The sequence below is a fragment of the Lathyrus oleraceus genome, chromosome 7 (genome assembly GCF_024323335.1).
Source record: "Lathyrus oleraceus cultivar Zhongwan6 chromosome 7, CAAS_Psat_ZW6_1.0, whole genome shotgun sequence".
Lineage (NCBI taxonomy): Eukaryota > Viridiplantae > Streptophyta > Magnoliopsida > Fabales > Fabaceae > Lathyrus > Lathyrus oleraceus.
Window position 1 is genome coordinate 462,680,640 of NC_066585.1, and position 19,154 is coordinate 462,699,793.

At 33.3% G+C, this 19,154-nt stretch overlaps 1 protein-coding gene across 2 annotated transcripts; it reads left to right on the forward strand.

Moving 5' to 3' along the window:
- Positions 1 to 16,242: 16,242 nt before the first annotated feature.
- LOC127108274 (metal tolerance protein B) lies at positions 16,243 to 18,169 on the forward strand. 2 transcript variants are annotated; one of them, XM_051045726.1, is made up of 2 exons: positions 16,243 to 16,614; positions 16,869 to 18,169. In XM_051045726.1, the coding sequence occupies exon 2, from the start codon at positions 16,873 to 16,875 to the stop codon at positions 18,145 to 18,147; it is 1,275 nt and encodes a 424-aa protein (XP_050901683.1). In that variant the 5' UTR covers positions 16,243 to 16,614; positions 16,869 to 16,872; the 3' UTR covers positions 18,148 to 18,169. The 2 variants fall into 2 exon arrangements, with proteins under 2 accessions (XP_050901683.1, XP_050901682.1); XM_051045725.1 differs by having other exon boundaries at positions 16,266 to 16,614; positions 16,863 to 18,169.
- The last annotated feature ends 985 nt before the right edge of the window (positions 18,170 to 19,154 follow it).

Sequence of the window (19,154 nt, forward strand, 5' to 3'; positions counted from 1 at the left end):
CCTCCCCTTGTATTTATGTCCATCTCTTTTATCCTCAGTCGGGATACTCAGGAACTTATTCCTTCAATAGAAGTACGACGAACGAATACGGGAAGTGACAAATACTATACTATCAAACAAGACGGGAACGAGTTCCTCATATTCTTCAGCAACGAATCGGGATTTATTTTCCCTAGCCAGCAGTTGTTATACAAAGATATCCGGACGCTTCAGGCCGCATGATTCATACATACATCATTTACATCATACCATAGCATATCCATAAGTGCATAATACATTTACTTAGATGCACCATGCCATGCATGCATACATATTGCATAAACTAACCTTTTCCTTGCAGGATGGTTATATACAGATAAAATACTATCAACAATTCACAACAGGTCAGAAACGATCTATACGAAGATCTAGTGCTGATACTTAATCATTACTCAAGGTGTCCTTGGATAGTAGGCAAACGGTCTATACGAAGATCTATTCCCTAGTCCAGGATGTTTTCAGGAGAGTTAATCCTGATACTCTTTTGTTCTTGGATAGTAGGCAAACGGTATATACGAAGATCTATTCCCTAGTCCAGGATATTTTCAGGAGATTTCATCCTGACATTCTTTTGTTCTTGGATAGTAGGCAAACGGTCTATACAAAGATCTATTCCCTAATCCAGGATATTTCCAGAAGAGATAATCATCACGAAGATTTATTTCTACTGGTCTATTCAACAATTCAAAACAGTTCAGAGACGATCTATACGAAGGTCTAGTGCTGATACTTAATTCAGAAAGAAATCGCCACGAAGATTTGGTTCTGACACTTAAATTAAAAGTATGTTCTTAGATACGATTCGGAGACGGCCTATACGAAGACCTAGTGCTGATATCCAGTATCAACATCAAGATATTATCACCTCCTGATATTATGGATGGCATCTATAAGCCCATCTCCAGTTCTTCCAAGTGGCATCTTCAAGCCCACTTAAGCATATACAACCAGTCATCAGTGTTACTTTACGCACCGGCGAGTGCAAATTTTTGGACTTTTGTGTTCAATCCCCTTCAACCTTCCAAGTCACGAATGGCACACAGGACAATCTAACTCCTCAGGTTTCAGAAAATTGAACAGGGGCAGCTGTTGCACCCCAAAATTTGCCCTCTATTTTTAACTCTAACCAATTTTTTGTTTCACATTCATTTGCATCATCTTCATAGCATAACATTTTTTTCTGTCTTAATATTAGCCGGAATAATTTCTCGGAATTTACAAACAGACTGGTCAAATTAACTTTTTAACTGTGCCTAAAATTAGTCAACGAAAAAATGTCAAGTTTAAGTTTGCAAATGTCGGTAACATTAATCTGCGGTTCACGTGGTTTAATTTGACATGCTAAAAATATTTTTACGACTATTTTTGGTCATATGTTGATCAGTCTGAGCAGTTTAAACGGTCATAATTTTTATTTCAAAATCCGACCAAATGCTGTATTTTTCCGAGTCATTTATTTCGCGCTGATTATTTTGACGTGTTCATTTTATTTTTTCGAGTATTTTGGTGCCCGACTTTTTTTTTTTAGTCTATTTATTTTTATATTGGGTCTAGAATAAATAAATAGGTTAATTAGTTTTTATTTTAATTTTAACTATTTTAATTATTTAACTTTATTCAGTTTTTAATTTAATATTGGGTTTCAAAATAAACTTAGGCCCATTATCATTAACCTAATTTGTTCCTATATATATTTACTAGCATGACTGATAGAAGGAGGCAAAAAGACAGAACAAAAAAAGAGAAACTGAGAGTGGTTGATCTATACTATCGTACACACAGTTTGGTAATAGTTTATATATGATATATACTTTATCTATTTTGTTGATATATTTGTTACTGTGTTTCAAATACATGTTCATATGTGTGACTGTGTTATGTATTCCAGATACATGCGGTTTGGTTAAATATATCAGGATATCGCCGTTTTGCTTTTTTATGCACATAAATATAACATGTATAATAATTTGGTTCATTGTATTATGTATTTGATGTGTTTGTTTTTATATAAGTTTTACATGTCTCATAGTATATAATATAATATAATAATAATTTTGTTGTTAATAAAAATGCATATGGATCATATAATATATAATTTATAATATGTAACTAGTGTGTTAAATATATATATATTTCTATTTTATGTTATAATTTGATTATGTTTTCGGATCGGATCTTGTAAATACGCCGTTTTCACATATACGTGTATGAGGCGTGACATTTGTGTTATCCGATCCAGTTGCGATGATCGCAATTTTGCGCTAGCAACGCCGTTGTTTTTTTTTAATTCATTTTTTTTATATATATACATATATTTAGATCTGCACATTTTTTTTCATAACTAACTACCCTGATTTTTCCTAAACCCTGACAATTTCGCCACAAACTCTAAATTTCAAACCTAAAACTTTAACCGTGTTGTTTCCTCTAAACCATAAACCTTTTCTTAAACCTTAACAAACCTTATTATTATTTCCTATTTTCTCTCATATTTATGTTATTCATACACCGTAACTGTTTCGCCCTTGTAATATTTTAAGTTTTAACTTGTAATATTTTCAGTTTTACTTTTCGCCATCTTTATTATGTAACTGCACCAAAGCGTTGTAATAATTAGGGTTTTATTTTCTGCCATTTTATTTTTCTGCCATTTATTTTTCTGCCATTTAAATTCCTGTCATTGATCCTATATTAACTTCGTGGTTTAGTAATGTAGGGCGTGAAAACCTACTAAATTAATTATTTAATATTTTTCTATAACCTTTATTTTTTTTTGTAAATAAATAATAAATACTAACTATTTTAATAACTTTTTTTTTTATTACTTACTTATAATAATAAATTCTTATATATTTTGTAAATAAAATCTAATTGACCATTTTTCTAATTGAATAATAATAATAAACCTATTAATCTAATAATTTGATATTTTCTATAATCTTTATTTATTTTATAAATAACTAACTTAATATTTTTCATATAACTCTTTTATTTTATAATTTGTACATTAATGTATTTTAAATTCTTTTATTATTACTAACTTATTTTAAACTCATATTTTTCTAATAACTTCTAAAAAAATCTAACTTGTTTAACCTAAAATAATTTCTTTTAAAATTCTAACCTTTTTATTATCACTTTATTATTATTGTTATTTTATTATTGCTTTATTACCATTGTTTATTTATTATTTTATTATTATTTGCTTTTATTTATTTTTGCTTCATTATTTTCCTTATTTTAATTTTGTTTTATTTATAATATTAGGAACAAATGTATAGGTTGTAAATTTATTCTTTCTCGCCTGATTATTATGTATCTGTCCCATAGCCATGTAATAGTTTAGGAATTTATTTTTCTTGCTTTTAGTTTTGTAAATATTTATTGCGTGGTTAGTAATTTAGGGAGTGCAAAAAACTAACTGTAAATAATTGAACTTAGAAAATTAAATTCAAGACAAATATCTGAAAAATAACACTCACACACGTAAGTCGATCTTTGATCGCCATCTGTACTTCCTAGGGTATTCCTCTTGGTTGCCTTCTTTAAATGGTCAAGTCCCTCGAAAATAGGGGTGTCTTAAGCAAAGTCCCTTCAAACAGAAAAATCATCAAGTCCCTATAAACTTAAAAGATCAAGTCCCTACGAGGTTGCCTACGATATAATGATCTTGTCCCTTCGGTAAATATGATGATAGTCCCTACGAGTTGCTAAAGACACCCCTTATGTTGCCTTCATTGACCATACGATGACCCTACGCCCGTCCCTTAAACACATCCAAGGTAATGACTACCTATTCCTTAATAATAGGGACAGTCTTACCATTAAAAGAATATACGAGAACACGAAAGACTTAATCTAGGGTAGGTATCTCATAGTTACTTTCTCACACTTTTCAAAATTACTTTTACACCTCACAATTTCTAAACTAGGCTTTGTATACACCCATACGAGGGTCATTACAAAGTACTTAAAGAAACTTTTCTAATCACACACTACACTCTTGCAAACAAACAAAGTGAGCTAAGTAACTAAGAGCCCATGGATAACCATGGATATAAAGGGTGCTAATACCTTCCCTTTGTATAACCTACCCCCCGAACTCAAAATCTTTTTAAGGTCTTTCCTGTTCTTTTATGTCCTTTCCTTTTGGATAAAATAAAAGTCGGTGGCGACTCTTGCTATCCGCAACATTTAACTAAAGTCAGTTCTCCCACCGTGTTACACTTCCTTTCTTTGTTTTTCTTGGATGGAGCGTTTGGATGAGTAAAATGTTGCACTGGAGGATTCCTTAGATTACCTTACTCCTCTCTAGCCTCTTGATTCTTGGCCTTCCTCTCTTCACTCATTTTTTTCTCTAACTCTTCTTTTTCATTTTTTTCTCCACTTTTTTCAACTAATTCTTCCTTTTTATTCTTTTATTTTATTTCTTTTTCACTTTCTTCTTTTTCTCTCTGAAATTCTGGTATCAGATATGAGATGTCGAAGGTAATGTCACGACACTAATATCTGAACAATATAAACAGGATAAAAGATAAAGAATAGTAGTACAAGTGACACAAGCAATTGTTAACCCAGTTCGGTGCAAACTCACCTACGTCTGGGGGCTACCAAGCCAGGAAGGAAATCCACTAAACAGAATTAGTTCAAAGACTCTCAGTAAACAACTTCAAGTTACAATCCTTTCATCTAATCTCTACCCGTGTGACTTCTATCTAAGAACTCTTAGATAAGAGATCCTACTCACTCCCCCTCAATCACAACAGTGATGTAAAAATAAATATTACAATGAAAGAAGACACTCTTCAAGAACACATACTTGATCTTGCTTAAAAGCTTCAACCAAGTAAACACACACTCATGCTTCAAAGCTTAGAGTGGACAAATTACAACTCAAAAGTCAGTCCAATTCAATCATCTATGGATGAATGAATGGCTCACAATACACACGACCACACAAGACTAAAACCCTTATTCTCTCTCACTATTTCGTTCGTTACTTCTTGTGTGTTAAAACTAGGTTTCAAGAATAGATTATAAACTTGTGTTTTATTGATTTAATCTGTCAAACTCATGTTTGTAGTAGTAGTATTTATGTTAATGTTAAACAATAAACAAATATTATTAATTTTTGTATTATCATTTAGATGAGTGAAAATTCCAAACAAAGTTGAATTGTTTTTGTGAGATACTGAATCGAATTCTAATATGGTTGAAGGGTAGCTTTTTGGTTTGACATGACTTTAGCATGCCGTTAAAGTCTCTTCACATGTTGCAGTTGAAATACGTTAGGATTGTTAGCATGTCGAAAATGGCATGTTTCTTATTCCCAATTGTTTAAGTTAGTTTGTTTTCTAAGTTAGCTTGTGTAATGGGCATGTGTGTAAAAGTCCATTAGTTTAGTGTGTTAGTTTTCTTATAAATAACACATTAGTCTCTCATCATTGTATAACGCAAATCCTAATTAGGGTGAAAGGTTATTTCCTACTCTGTAACACTTGTAATCTTGTTCCGAAGAAAAAGTAAAGAATAGCAGTTTATAACAATTTCATTGTGTTCTTCTTGCTTCCCTCTTTTCTATCCTTGTGGGTTTCTTGCCGATCAAGGAACTGATTATACTTTGTTATTTCAGAATCATTTTTCACAACATATTGGTGCGTGAGCATGGAGAAGATGTCGTCAACAAAATATGAGATTGAAAAGTTCATCGAAATGAACGATTCTGGTCATTGGCGCTTGAAGATGAAAGTTCTACCAGTTCAACAGGGTTGTTTAAAAGCGTTGAAGGGAGTCGAAGCCATGAACATTGCGTTAACGGACAAAGAAAAAATGACTATGGTAGAGAAAGCCCGTCGCGCCATCTTATTGAGCCTTAATGATAAGTTTCTTCGACAGGTTTCGAAGGAGACGATGACGTCGGGGTTATGGGTGAAACTTGAAAGTTTGTACATGACTAAACTGTTGGTCAATCGTCTCTACCTGAAGCAAGCTCTGTATTCATTCAAAAAGAATGAAGACAAATTTTTGACTGAGCAGTTGGATATGTTCAACAAACTGATTCTTGATCTTGAAAATATCAAATGTCAAGATCGAGGATGAATATCAAGTTTTATTGCAATTGTGTGCTTTACCTAGATTACATGCTCACTTCAAAGAAACTCTCTTGTATGGAAGAGAGTTTATGATCTTTGAAGAAATTCAATCAGGCTTGAATTATAAGGATTTAAACGAACAAAAGGAGCACAAGTCATCTTCGACTGGTGAAGGCTTGTCGGTTAAGGCGAAATTCACAAAGAGAGGTGGCAAGTTCGACAAGAAGAAGGGTAAAAGTTAGCATAAGTCTTATAGTGGTGATACATATGGTATTCGATGTTGTCATTGTAAGAAGGAGGGTCATACAAGAAAAGTGTGTCCTAAACGCCTGAAAGATCATGGAGGTAAGGATAATGGAAACACATCCATTGTTCAAGACGATTTCGACTCATCTGATGTTCTTGTGGTTTCAAGCAGTGACTCGAGTAAAGATTGGATTATGGATTCATGTTGCACTTGGTACATGTCTCAAAACAAAGACTTGTTCAAGGAACTATGTGATCAAGATGGTGGATATGTATTGCTTTGAAACAATAAAGCTTGCAAGATTGTAGGTGTGTGAGATTCAAGCTTCGTGATGAGTCAATAAGTTTGTTGACTGAAGTCAGGTATGTACCTGATTTGAAGAGAAATTTGATTTCTCTTGGTGAATTTGACAAGAAAGGATATGTTTTCCAAGGATGTAAAATTATTCTAAAAATCATGAAGGGGTCAAAGGAAGTCTTAAGAGGTGTGAAGAAACAAGGCTTGTATACCCTTGAGGCTGAAGTTGTCAGTGGTTGTGCAGATGTTGCATCCACGAAACCTTTGTCGAAGACAAAAAATTGGCACATGAGATTGGGCCATGTCAGTGAAAGGGTCTGGTCGAATTGGGGAAACAAAATCTACTTGGTGGTGGAGAAAAAGTCAAAAAGATGAAGTTTTATGAACCCTGTGTACTTGGAAAATCTTGCAGAGTGAAGTTCAATAAAGGCAAACAAAGAACACATTGATCCCTTGATTATATCCATGCTGATCTTTGGGGACCTGCAAGGTGCCTATCACATTTAGAAGCAAGATATTTTATATCCATAGTTGATGATTATTTCAGGAAGTTATGGGTATTCATCCAGCAGAGTAAGGATGAAACTTTTGAGAACTTCAAAAGTTGGAAGACTCTGGTCGAAAATCAGACTGGAAGAAAGGGTCAAGAGGTTGAGAACCGACAATAGCCTTGAATTTTTTAATAAGGCGTTCGACAATTTTTGTGCAGACTCTAGTATTACAAGGCACAAAACTATTGCAGGTACTCCCCAACAAAATGGTTTGGATGAAAGGTTTAATCGAACCATTTTGGAAAGAGTTAAATGCATGTTGACTAGTGATGGGTTAAAAAGGTATTTTGGCCAGAGGCTGTTTCGACATCAACATATTTAATAAACAGATGTCCTTCGACTGTGTTAGATATAAAGACATTTGAAGAAGTTTGATCGGGACATCCACTAGATCTCGACAAACTTAGAGTATTTGGCTGCATAGCCTTTACTGATATTAGGCAAGACAAGGTCGAACCTAGAGCTTTGAGATGCATGTTCATGGGATACCCTGGATGAGTCAAGGCTTATAGGCTATGGTGTGTAGAGTCAGGTCACATGAGGTGTATTACCAGTCGAGGTGTAGTTTTAAATGAAGCTCAGATGGTTTTTAAGAAAACTGATGATGTTAGTCGAAGTGCATAAATATTTGAAGAGAAGCTGGAACAGGAAGAGATTCCTATTGAGGTGTAGCATGTCAATGCTGAATTACGTATCCCAGATCAAGTCAAAGAAGAAGCACAGGATGCTGAAGATACTGAGGAAGTTGAGGAAACTGCCAATGACTACCTGTTGGCAAGAGATAGGCCGAGAAGAGTCATCAAGCCACCTTAAAGACTTGGGCAGATCTTATAGATTATGCCTTAATCTCAGTAAGTGAGGTTCTAGATGAAAAACCTAGAGACTATAAGGAAGTTATGAGGAGTCAAAATAGGACTAATTGTTGAAGGTCATGGATGATGAGATGAAGTTTCTTCATGATAACTACATTTGGGAACTGATCAAGAAGCATGTTGGAGCCAGATTAGTCAATTGTAAGTGGATTTTCAAAGTTAAGGAAGGAGTCAAAGAAGTGACGTCGAAGAGATACAAGGCAAGATTGGTCGCAAGGGGTTTCACTCATAAAGAAGGTGTCGACTTTAATGATGTGTTCTCTCGTGTTGTGAAGCACATGTCCATTCGAATGTTACTTGCCATAATGTTACAATTTGACCTAGAATTGGAACAAATGGATGTGAAGACTGCTTTCTTGTCTAGAGATCTTGATGAAACAATCCTGATTAGGCAACCTAAAGGGTATGTAGAAAAGAGAAAGGAGGATTATATGTGCAAGTTGAATAAATCTTTATATGGACTAAAACAGTCTCCTCGGCAGTGGAATAGGAGATTCGACAAGTTCATGGTACACATAGGTTTCATTAGAAGTCAACTCGACCACTATGTTTACTTCAGATTCCGATCTGGAAATTCATTTAATATTTTGTTGCTTTATGTGGACGATATTTTATAAGGGTCAAATTATGCATATAATTAAGAGTATTTTGTGGGCCTTTTCACTTGGTTTAATTGGAATTTCATGGCAAAAACCTTAACTTTAGTATAAATATTTGGTTTTTAGTTTTATCGTGTAAATATCATAAAGTTTGATCATATTAATTTTATTTTGTAGGTTTTCTTACATAGTTGAAGCATTGGGCACTTAAAAGGCAAAAGAAAAGCTTCAAGATGATTTTTTGTTGGAAATCAAGAAACTGAGCTTGGGCTTAACGCAGTTAAAGCGCGCTTAGAGAGGGCAAGACAGAGGGTTGCATGCTAAGCGCGCTTTGAGATGGTCATGCAGGAGGGTGCACGCTCAACGTAATTTGTTGAAAAAGGCAAGCACCATATCAAAATAACTCTGGTTATCAACAAAGAGGAAACAATGCACAATATGGCCAAGGGTGGAGACAAGAAGGAGGACCATCCAATAGATAAAATCCTTATCTGAATTTTAATCAGAATCCTCAATCCCAAGAAAGACCTTATAAGATTGAGGACACTTTGAATCAATCCATGCAGATGTCTATGGCAAATCAAAAGAGCAATGAGCGGCCATCAAGAATCTTGAAACTCAAGTTGGTCAATTAGATAAGCAATTAGTTTATCAACAAAAAGGAACATTTTCTGCAAATACTCAAGATAATCTGAAAGAGCATTATAAGTCCATTATAACTCGTAATGGTAGAGAAATTGGCAAAGGCATTGGTGATGATATTGAGAATGAGGAAGTTGTGGTAGAAATAGAAGAAGAAAAAGATGAGGTTGAAGTAGAAAAAAATAAAGAGGAAGAATTAGTTGAAAATGAGAAACTTGAAAAATAAGAGTTAGAAAATAAAAAAAGAGTGGAAAGAAGAATAAAAATCAAGAGGGGAGGGAAAAGATGAAGATTATTCTGGTTCAACATTTACCTTATCCACATTCTCCTTCCAAGAAAGATAATGCAAGGCATTATGCAAGATTTCTGGATATATTTAGTCGTTTGCAGATATATATTCCATTTTTTGAAGCTCTTGAACAAATTCCAATTTATGCTAAGTTTATGAAGGACATTCTCACAAAGAAAATGAGGTATACGGATCAAGAAATCATCAATCTCGATGCTAATTGTAGTGCATGTTGGTGTAAGCCCTAGAGGCCAATACTTCTGGTACTTGTATCGAATTATTTATTAATAATAAACGGATTTTTCTTTATTATGTTTGTTTAATAAAGTCCCTAGAATAGCTAGTCCGTTTAATGTATCAAGTGTGACTTAATCATGAGATTCCATTAAGAATAAGGACATTATTCTTAAAGTATATGTAGTCGAGCTTTGTTGTAAAGTGGGATAACATTAAAGCATTAAGACTATTATGTATATAGACTGATGATCACATCTCATGGGTCATGGATAAGGAGTTATCAAGTCTTAAACATGGGTATGAATATTAAGAGTAATATTTATACTGGATTGACCCGCTATGAGAATACTATATAGAATGTTATGCAAAGTGTCATAATTTATTCTCATGGTGATAGTGGTGTATACCACCCTTCGACCTGAAACCACTATGGACCCTAGATGTAGAGTCGAGTGCCTTATTGCTGATCAAACGTTGTCCGTAACTGGATGACCATAAAGACACTTGATGGGTACTCCACGAAGCATGTTGAGGGACATGAGTGACCTAGATGAAATTTGCCCATCCTATATAACAAGATAAATGTCTAAGGGCCCAATATTGAACTGGACAAGGATGACACGATTTATGCCTTGTGTTCAATATAAAAATAAGGGCAAAAGGGTAATTGTACACATAAGTATTATCACAAAAGGATTTGTTAGATCACATGACATTTTCGTGTCTTGGGTAGCAGTGATGTGTTGCTAGATACCGCTCACTGTTTATTATGTTAAATACGTGATTTAATATAATTACCAATGTCGCGAGAACCTACAAGGTCACACACAAAAGGACGGATTGATGAGAGATAGAGTAAATAAGGAACACCGTAAGGTACGATGCACTTAAGTGAATTATAGAACATCGTAAGGTACGGTGCACTCAAGTAGAATACGAAATATGGTAAGGTACACGTGCTTAAGTGATTTTGGTATATCATAAGATATGGGCAACATATACTTAAGTGGGCTTTTAAGCTTACAGCCCACACAAGTGGTTCTATAAATAGAACCCTTATGCAGAAGCATTAGTGAGTATGAAATTTCGTCTCTCTCTCTCTCTCTCTCCCTCAAAGCCTTCATTCGTAGCAGCTAGCACTGAGATTGAAGGAATCTGTTCGTGTGGACTGAGTAAAGGCGTTGTCACCATTCAACGTTCGTGATCACTCCTTAGATATGCATCAAAGGTTTCAATCGCCACAAGAGGTAACGACTTTATCACTGATCATGCCCATTCGTAAGGATCACTAGAGGGTTACCTTACTTATCACCATAGGAAATGTATACATTAGCAATGCATTAATTGACTTAGGTTCTAGCATAAACTTGATTTCGTTGTCTGTGGTTCAAAGGTTAGGTAACGTTGAAATGGAATCAATAAAGATGACATTACAATTGGCCGACAAGTCTATCACTCGTCCACATGGAGTAGCTGAAGATATTTTAGTTAATGTGGACAAGTTCTTGCTTCCTATTGATTTCATTATTATAGACAGGGAAGAAGATGATGACGTGCCTTTGATTCTAGGTCGACCTTTCATGAAAACTGCAAGAATGATTATTGATGCCGATGATGGCTTAATGAAGGTTAGACTTCAAGATGAAGAAGTGTGTTTCAACCTCTTTGGAGCCATTAAACACTCAAAAGATAAAGGAGATTGTTTCCGGGTGGATTCCACTGATATGGATGTGAAAAGACAAGTTCATTTATCCACTCCACTTGAGAAAACTCTTACTGATGCACTCAAAGTTCTTAATGAAGATGAAGAAAAAGAGATTGAAGAATGCTTAAGAGAACTTGAGGCATTAGAAGAAATTCCTCCTCTTGAAGCCAAAGTTGAAGAATTGAAATATGAGTCAAAGAAAGATGACTCCAAACTTGAATTAAATATGCTACCCTCAAACTTTAAATATGTGTTTCTTGAAGAGGGCGGTCACAAACCTGTGATTATTAGAAATGCATTATCTAACAATGAAGAACAAAAATTGGTTGGAATTTTGAAGAAAAATAAAAAGGCAATGGGTTGGGCGCTTTCCGACTTGAAAGGAATAAGTCCAGCTTATTGTATGCATAAAATCATGATGGAAGAGGATTACAAGCTGGTAGCTCAACCACAACGTCGTTTGAATACTACTATGAAAGAGGTAGTAAGGAAATAAGTAGTGAAATTATTGGAGGTTGGCATGATTTATCCAATTTCGGATAGTGTTTGGGTACGTCTTGTGCAAGTGGTACCCAAAAAAGGAGGGATGTCGATGATTACAAATGAAAAGAATGAATTGATTCCGACAAGAACCGTGACGGGATGGAGGATGTGTATAGATTATCAGAGGCTCAACCAAGCCACTAGAAAAGACCATTTTCCTTTACCATTTATGGATCAAATGATTGAAGGATTGTTAGGTCAAGAATTCTATTATTTCTTGGATGGTTATTTCGGGTACAATCAAATTACCGTCAACCCGGAAGATCATGAGAAGACGGCTTTTACATGTCCTTTTGGTGTTTTTGCTTATAGAATAATTCCTTTTAGATTGTGTAATGCTCTTGCAAGTTTTCAAAAATACATGCAATCCATCTTTTCTGATTTAATCGAGAAATGCATTGAAGTCTTCATGGATGACTTCTCTGTATTTGGTCCTTCTTTTGAATTATGGACATCGTACTGAAGCGGTGCGTGGAAACCAATCTGGTTCTAAATTGGGAGAAATGCAACTTTATGGTCACTGAAGGCGTGGTTCTTGGTCACAAGATCTCTTCCATAGGCAATGAGGTTGACAAAGCAAAGGTTGAAGTGAATAAGAAGCTTCCACCATAATTGAAAGTCAAATGAATCAGAAGCTTTTCGGGACATGTAGGATTCTATCAAAAATTCATCAAAAACTACTCAAAAATTGCCAAATCGTTGAGCAATCTGCTCAATAAAGATAATTCTTTTGATTTTGATAATGCTTGTTTGATTTCTTTTGAGGACTTAAAATAAAAACTGATAACTGCACCCATGATCATCGCTCCTGATTGGAAACTTGATTTTGAACTAATGTGTGACGCGAGTGATTATGTGGTTGGTGTAGTTCTTGGTCAAAGAAAGACAAATAATTTTCATGTTATACACTATGTAAGTAAGGTTTTGAATATAACTCGAATTAATTATGCTACCACACAAAAAGAGTTGCTTGTTATAGTGTATGCATTGGAGAAATTTAGGTCTTATCTCATTGGTTCAAAGGTTATTGTTTATACTGACCATGCAATGATAAAATACCTTCTCACCAAGCCTGGCTCAAAGCAGAGGCTTATTAGATGGATTCTTTTGTTGCAAGAATTTGATCTAGAAGTTCGTGACAAAAAGGGTTCGGAGAATTTTGTGGCTGATCATTTATCTAGGTTGGTGAATGTTGAGGTGACCAAGCAGGTAAATGAGGTTATGGAGGAGTTTCCAGATGAAAATTACTCATGGTACATGAAAGACCGTGGTTTTCCAATCTAGCAAATCACAAAGCAACTGGGATGATACTTAAGGATTTGACTCGGAGCCAGAAAAATAAATTCCTTTTTGATGCAAAATACTATGTTTGCGATGAGCCTTACTTGTTCAAGATTGGAGCTGATAATCTTTTGAGAAGGTGTGTTACAAAAGAGGAGGTTAGAAGTATTCTATGGTACTGTAACAATTCACCTTATGGTGTTCATTATAATGGTCTAAGGACGGAAACAAAAGTTCTTCATCCGGGCTTTTATTGGCCTTCCTTGTTCAAAGATACACATATGTATGCTCAGAATTGTGATAGTTGTCAAAGGGTCGGAGGAATAACCAAACAAAATGAAATGCCTTTACAAAGCATGTTGGAGGTGGAAGTCTTTTATTGTTGGGGTATTGATTTTGTTGGTCCATTTCCCGCATCCTTCTCAAATGAGTACATTTTGATGGTGGTATATTACGTAAAGATTCAGTGATAACCATATTGGAGATCCAATTTGGAAAAGAATTGTGCACCATACAATTCGTCCAATAATTCATCAACATTAGGTAACGGAAAGTTGTCCTTCACCGTAATTGCATTTAACGCGCTGTAATCAGTGCAAAACCGCCATGTGCCATCCTTTTCTTAACCAATATAATTGGTGATGAAAATGGATTAGTATTAGGTTGGATAATACCTCGTGCAAGCATATCTGCCACCATTATCTTAATTTGTGTCTTTTGACTATGCGGGTACCGATACGATTCCACCCTGATGATTTGAGAAAATTGATGAAATAACTATTTTGACTTGTGGAAAGTTTAATTCACAGATGTGTTGATACAATCAAGATTACACAAGATGCAAGATTATATCGATGGTTGAAGAGCTTCCGACCAACATGGAAGTTGCACCATAAAGTTTTAACCTGGTTTTCGACATGTGAAAATTCTTGAAGTGATTTAATTTCAAGTGAAGTATACTCTTCTTTAGGTGAAGTGTGATAGTTTTTTAAAACTATGATTGTCGGTGAAGACAATGTGAAAATTATTGGAGTCGTGTAGCTTCAAATGACTAGACTCTTTATGGTGAAGTATGGTTGTCGATGAAGACAATGAAAGTTAATGTATTATTTTCAATCAAGGTGGAGATTATTGGGGTTGGTTAAAAACATACATGTTGAAGAAGTCCTACATCGCTTAATTTTGTGAATGAAGAGAAAGTCCAAGGCTATATTGAAATCCCACATCGCTTAGTTTTGTGAAGGAAGAGGGAGTCCAAGGCTATATATATAATTCAAGTTCTTCATTCCAAGATGCATCAGTCAAAAGCACTTTAAGTTTGTATTTGACTTTCTTTTTTCTCTCTTATACTCTTGTATTAGAATGTTGTGAGATGTAGTTAAATATTTATTTTGGAGAGTGTGGGTGTACTAGGGGTTTGGGTTAGTTAAGCGTATATTATGTGTTGTAACAATTTTCACATAATGTTATTCTTTGGTTGTATATGTTCTTGTGTTGTGATTGTGTTCCTCTTTTTTCTTTATGCTTTGTTTATTTTTTTCCTAACAACTAGTATCAGAGTCGTGGTTCGGCTTAGTGGGGGAGCAGGAGTTGGATCCGGTTTTGGATCCTGTTATAGGATGTGAAGGACTCACACTTGTGGGGGAGAATGTTTGGTGCAAGTGTGCGTGGTTAAAGTCCCACATCGCCTATGAATGAGTGAAATCTTGGATTTATAAGAGAGATGATTCATTTACCTAACACCTTAAGGTTTTAATTGAGATGTGATGTCTTTGTCTCTTGTGGTCTTAGAGTTTTAGTCTCATTGGTGCTATCGACTCTTTCGAACTTCCGATATCATAGTCGTGGTTTAGCTTGATGGAAGAGCGGGAGTCGGATCCGATATTAGATCTTGTTATAGGAGTCTGAGGACTCAGACTTGGCATCCAGAAATTTTGGTTGATGGAGGGAAAAAAAGAATTTTATAAATATTTTGATTAAAAAAATATTATAAATTATACATATTACATGGTTATAATTGTTTTTTTATAAAAATTACATTTATTCCTTATTCATTTTCATATTCTAAAAAATATTTAATGATATTTTTAGTATTAATATTATCAAATATATTCTTGAACTTTGAAAGTCCACCATAACTCCAATGAATTTTAGAAGTTCAATTCACCTAAAATTTTAATAATTAAAAAATAACATGTATTGTATATAAAATTAAATATTCGTTCACCCACTCGTCATTTTACGAATATTCTATTTTCTTCAAAACTGACGGTAGAAATTTTTTATTTTTTCTAACAGAATTAACCATATATGTAATACTTTTTCAGAAAATAAACTATCTAATTAAAAAAATCATTTTTACAAATTTGGAAATTTTTTAATTTTTTAATTAAAAAGGAAAAGTAGTTACAATAAAATTTAAGAAATGAAAAATTAAAATAACTTTAAATTAAAAAAAACATAAAATTATGGTGCATAATAAAGTTTAAATTATTGGGAGTAATTAAATTTAATGGAGGCTAAACTTGTCCTACTTAGGACATATATCAATAATATAATTCAATAAAAAAAATTATATATAATAATTTAAACATTTATTTTTTAAAACAAAATAAGTAATTTTAAAATTCTAATTTAATATATTTCTATTTTTAATATATATAATAATTTATATTATTATTAAAATTAAAATAACTAAAAATGAGATGGAATATCAATTAGGTCAACTAACCTCTACTCATAATCAAAATTAATTGTCACGTCAGAGTTTGAAATAAAAAGAGATTAAAATCCAGATAAAATTAAAATAGAAAAATAATAAATTGGATTTTAAAAAATAGGATCAAAATTTTAAAAAATAGAGAATCAAAGTTGGCCTTTAAAAAATGCATCGATATAATCTCTTTTTATTTTCCCCTAATTTATGTCGGAAATCCATATAAGAACACATTTTGTTTGTAATTTAGTATAATTATGCTAATTCTCTGCCGAAGGATGTTCAAAAAGACAATATACGAGGTCGTTAACATCAACCTATGTCTGATAATAATTTGACTCTTCGTCTTCGTCTTCGTCTTGCTTCTCCATAATTTTTTTAATTTATTTATTCATTTTCGACCTTTTCTCAACTACCTCGTTCCCTCTTCAACCATTCTCAATTTCCAATTTTCAATCGAGTTCTTTCTCTCCTTGCCTCCACACGTTATCTTGTTCTCTACAGGTACATTTTTGTGTTTTTTTTTTCCAATTTGTGTTTTTTTTTAATAAACCTATATGACTTTTTTACTTTACCAACTTTACGATTATATTCATAAACCTTATAATTTTATGTTTATTATTTACATTTCTTCAATTTGAAATAGTCAATTTTGTTAAATAAAAAAGATTGTCAAAGGTGAATAATTCACCTAACCGTGGCCTTGATTGTGATTGCTTATTTTTCTGAATGACTTGTTTGTTTTTATGAAGACTCAGTTGAATGAAGCAAATGGAACAAGAAAAAGCACATATCTTGGAAGCAAGAGCGGGAGAGGAAATTGAGATGCCAATTGTGTCTGACTCAGACAGACTTGATCTTCTGACAACGACGGCGTCGGTCTGTCGTTTTTCGAGAAAGGAAAACAGTGATGGTGCGTCGAATGAATCGGTGAAGAAACTTTCTTTACTGATAGTTTTCTATGCTGTTGTTATGGTTGTTGAACTTATTGGAGGAATGAAAGCTCACAGCTTGTCTGTTATCAGTGATGCTGCACATTTGCTTTCTGATATTGCTGGATTTGCGATATCTCTGTTTGCAGTGTGGGCTTCGGGTTGGGAGGCAACGCCTCGTCAATCTTTCGGATACAATCGTCTTGAGGTTTTGGGGGCTCTTTTATCTGTTCAGTTAATTTGGTTCATATCTGGTTTTTTAATATATGAAGCAGTTGGTAGAATTCTTTATAGAAATGATAGTGTGAATGGAAAACTCATGTTTGCAATTGCAACATTTGGTTTTGTTCTTAACTGTATCATGGTTTTATGGCTTGGTCATGATCATAGTCATCATCATGGATTTGGAGATTCACATGGTCACGATCATGATCATGATCATAGTCATCATCATGGATTTGGAGATTCACATGGTCACGATCATAATCATGATCATAGTCATCATCATGGATTTGGAGATTCACATGGTCACGATCATAATCATGATCATGATCATAGTCATCATCAATGTCGTGGAGACGCGGATCATGATCATGGGATAGAGGAACTGTCTAAAATAACTGATGAGGAGAATCTTACTATGATTTCAAATGGTAAGAGAAAAATGAATGTTTTGAACATTAATCTCCAAGGGGCTTATTTGCATGTGATGACTGATATGATTCAATCTATCGGAGTGATGATTGCCGGAGGAGTAATATGGGCTAAACCCGAATGGTTTATAGTAGATCTTTTATGTACTCTCGTTTTCTCGGTTTTATCCTTAAGTACTACTCTAACAATGCTTAAGAATATTTTTGGCATTCTGATGGAGAGGACGCCGAGTGAGATTAACATCATTCATCTCGAAAATGGTCTTAGAAGTATCAAGGGAGTGCAGGAGGTTCACGATTTGCACGTTTGGGCTATAACGGTTGGTAAACTTTTTCTATCGTGTCATGTAGTAGCCGAACCGGGCATTAGTTCTATTGATTTACTTGATACGATGAAACAGTATTGCGAAAACACTTATCAAATACAACATGTAACCATACAAATTGAGTAAGAGTATGTTCTTTTCTGTTCCATTATTTTCACCTTATTGTTCATCTGTGTGATGCTTTTTAGTTTTTTTTAAGGCTAAAACATAATTTTATTGAAGATTGGCATGAGTCATACTGATACCAATATATATTCATTATCAGTACAAGATAAAAGCCTCATGACAGTAAACAGACAGAAATCTAGCAGGTTAGAACAATACAAACCAGACCAATATCAAGCTAATGCATGGAAGAATGCAAATTGTGGTGCTCTTTAGTCTATTTGCAAGAACTTTAGATAGTACTTTGTGCAGGTATTCATCGAAGAATACACATATTTTAATATGGACTAGTATTTTGATAAGTGGGATGCATATGTTTTAGACAAATTTTAACATGGATATCGATATAATAGAATAATAAAGAGTTGGATAAAGATCATGAGTCAGTTTGGTTAAACTTAAAAAAAAAATAGATTTTTATATATTTTAAAAATAATTTTTATTAAAATAATTTTTAAAATATTAAAAGTTTATTTAAATTTGTTTTATATAAATTAAAATATTAATTTTCACATACTATAACATAAATCTACGAAGATTAAATTATAATTAAAATCACAATTTTTTTAAAAAGATAAATTTTAAAAATATTTGAAATATATTCAAATTTATGTGTGTATCAAATTTTTATATAAAATAAATTATAGCAAAATAATAAAATATCTAAAATAAAATTTTGAGAATGACTATATAAATCAATTTTTGATTTAGAATTTATTTTATAAATTTTTTTCAACAAAAATATGTAACATTATAAAAATTATTTAAAAAAAAACTGAAACAAACCTATTCAATTATCGTGTTAGACAATATTCTATTATGTTGAGAAAAACATGATAAGAAATATAATAATATTATTTTATATATTTATTACACACTTAATAATAACATGATAAATAATTAATAAAATCAAAATAAATAATAAACAAATAAGTAAAATTATAGAAATAATAACATAAATTTAGACA

Excerpts from the sequence above, each read along its gene's own strand:
- LOC127108274 (XM_051045726.1), top strand. The coding sequence starts at position 16,873 with ATGAAGCAAATGGAACAAGAAAAAGCACATATCTTGGAAGCAAGAGCG.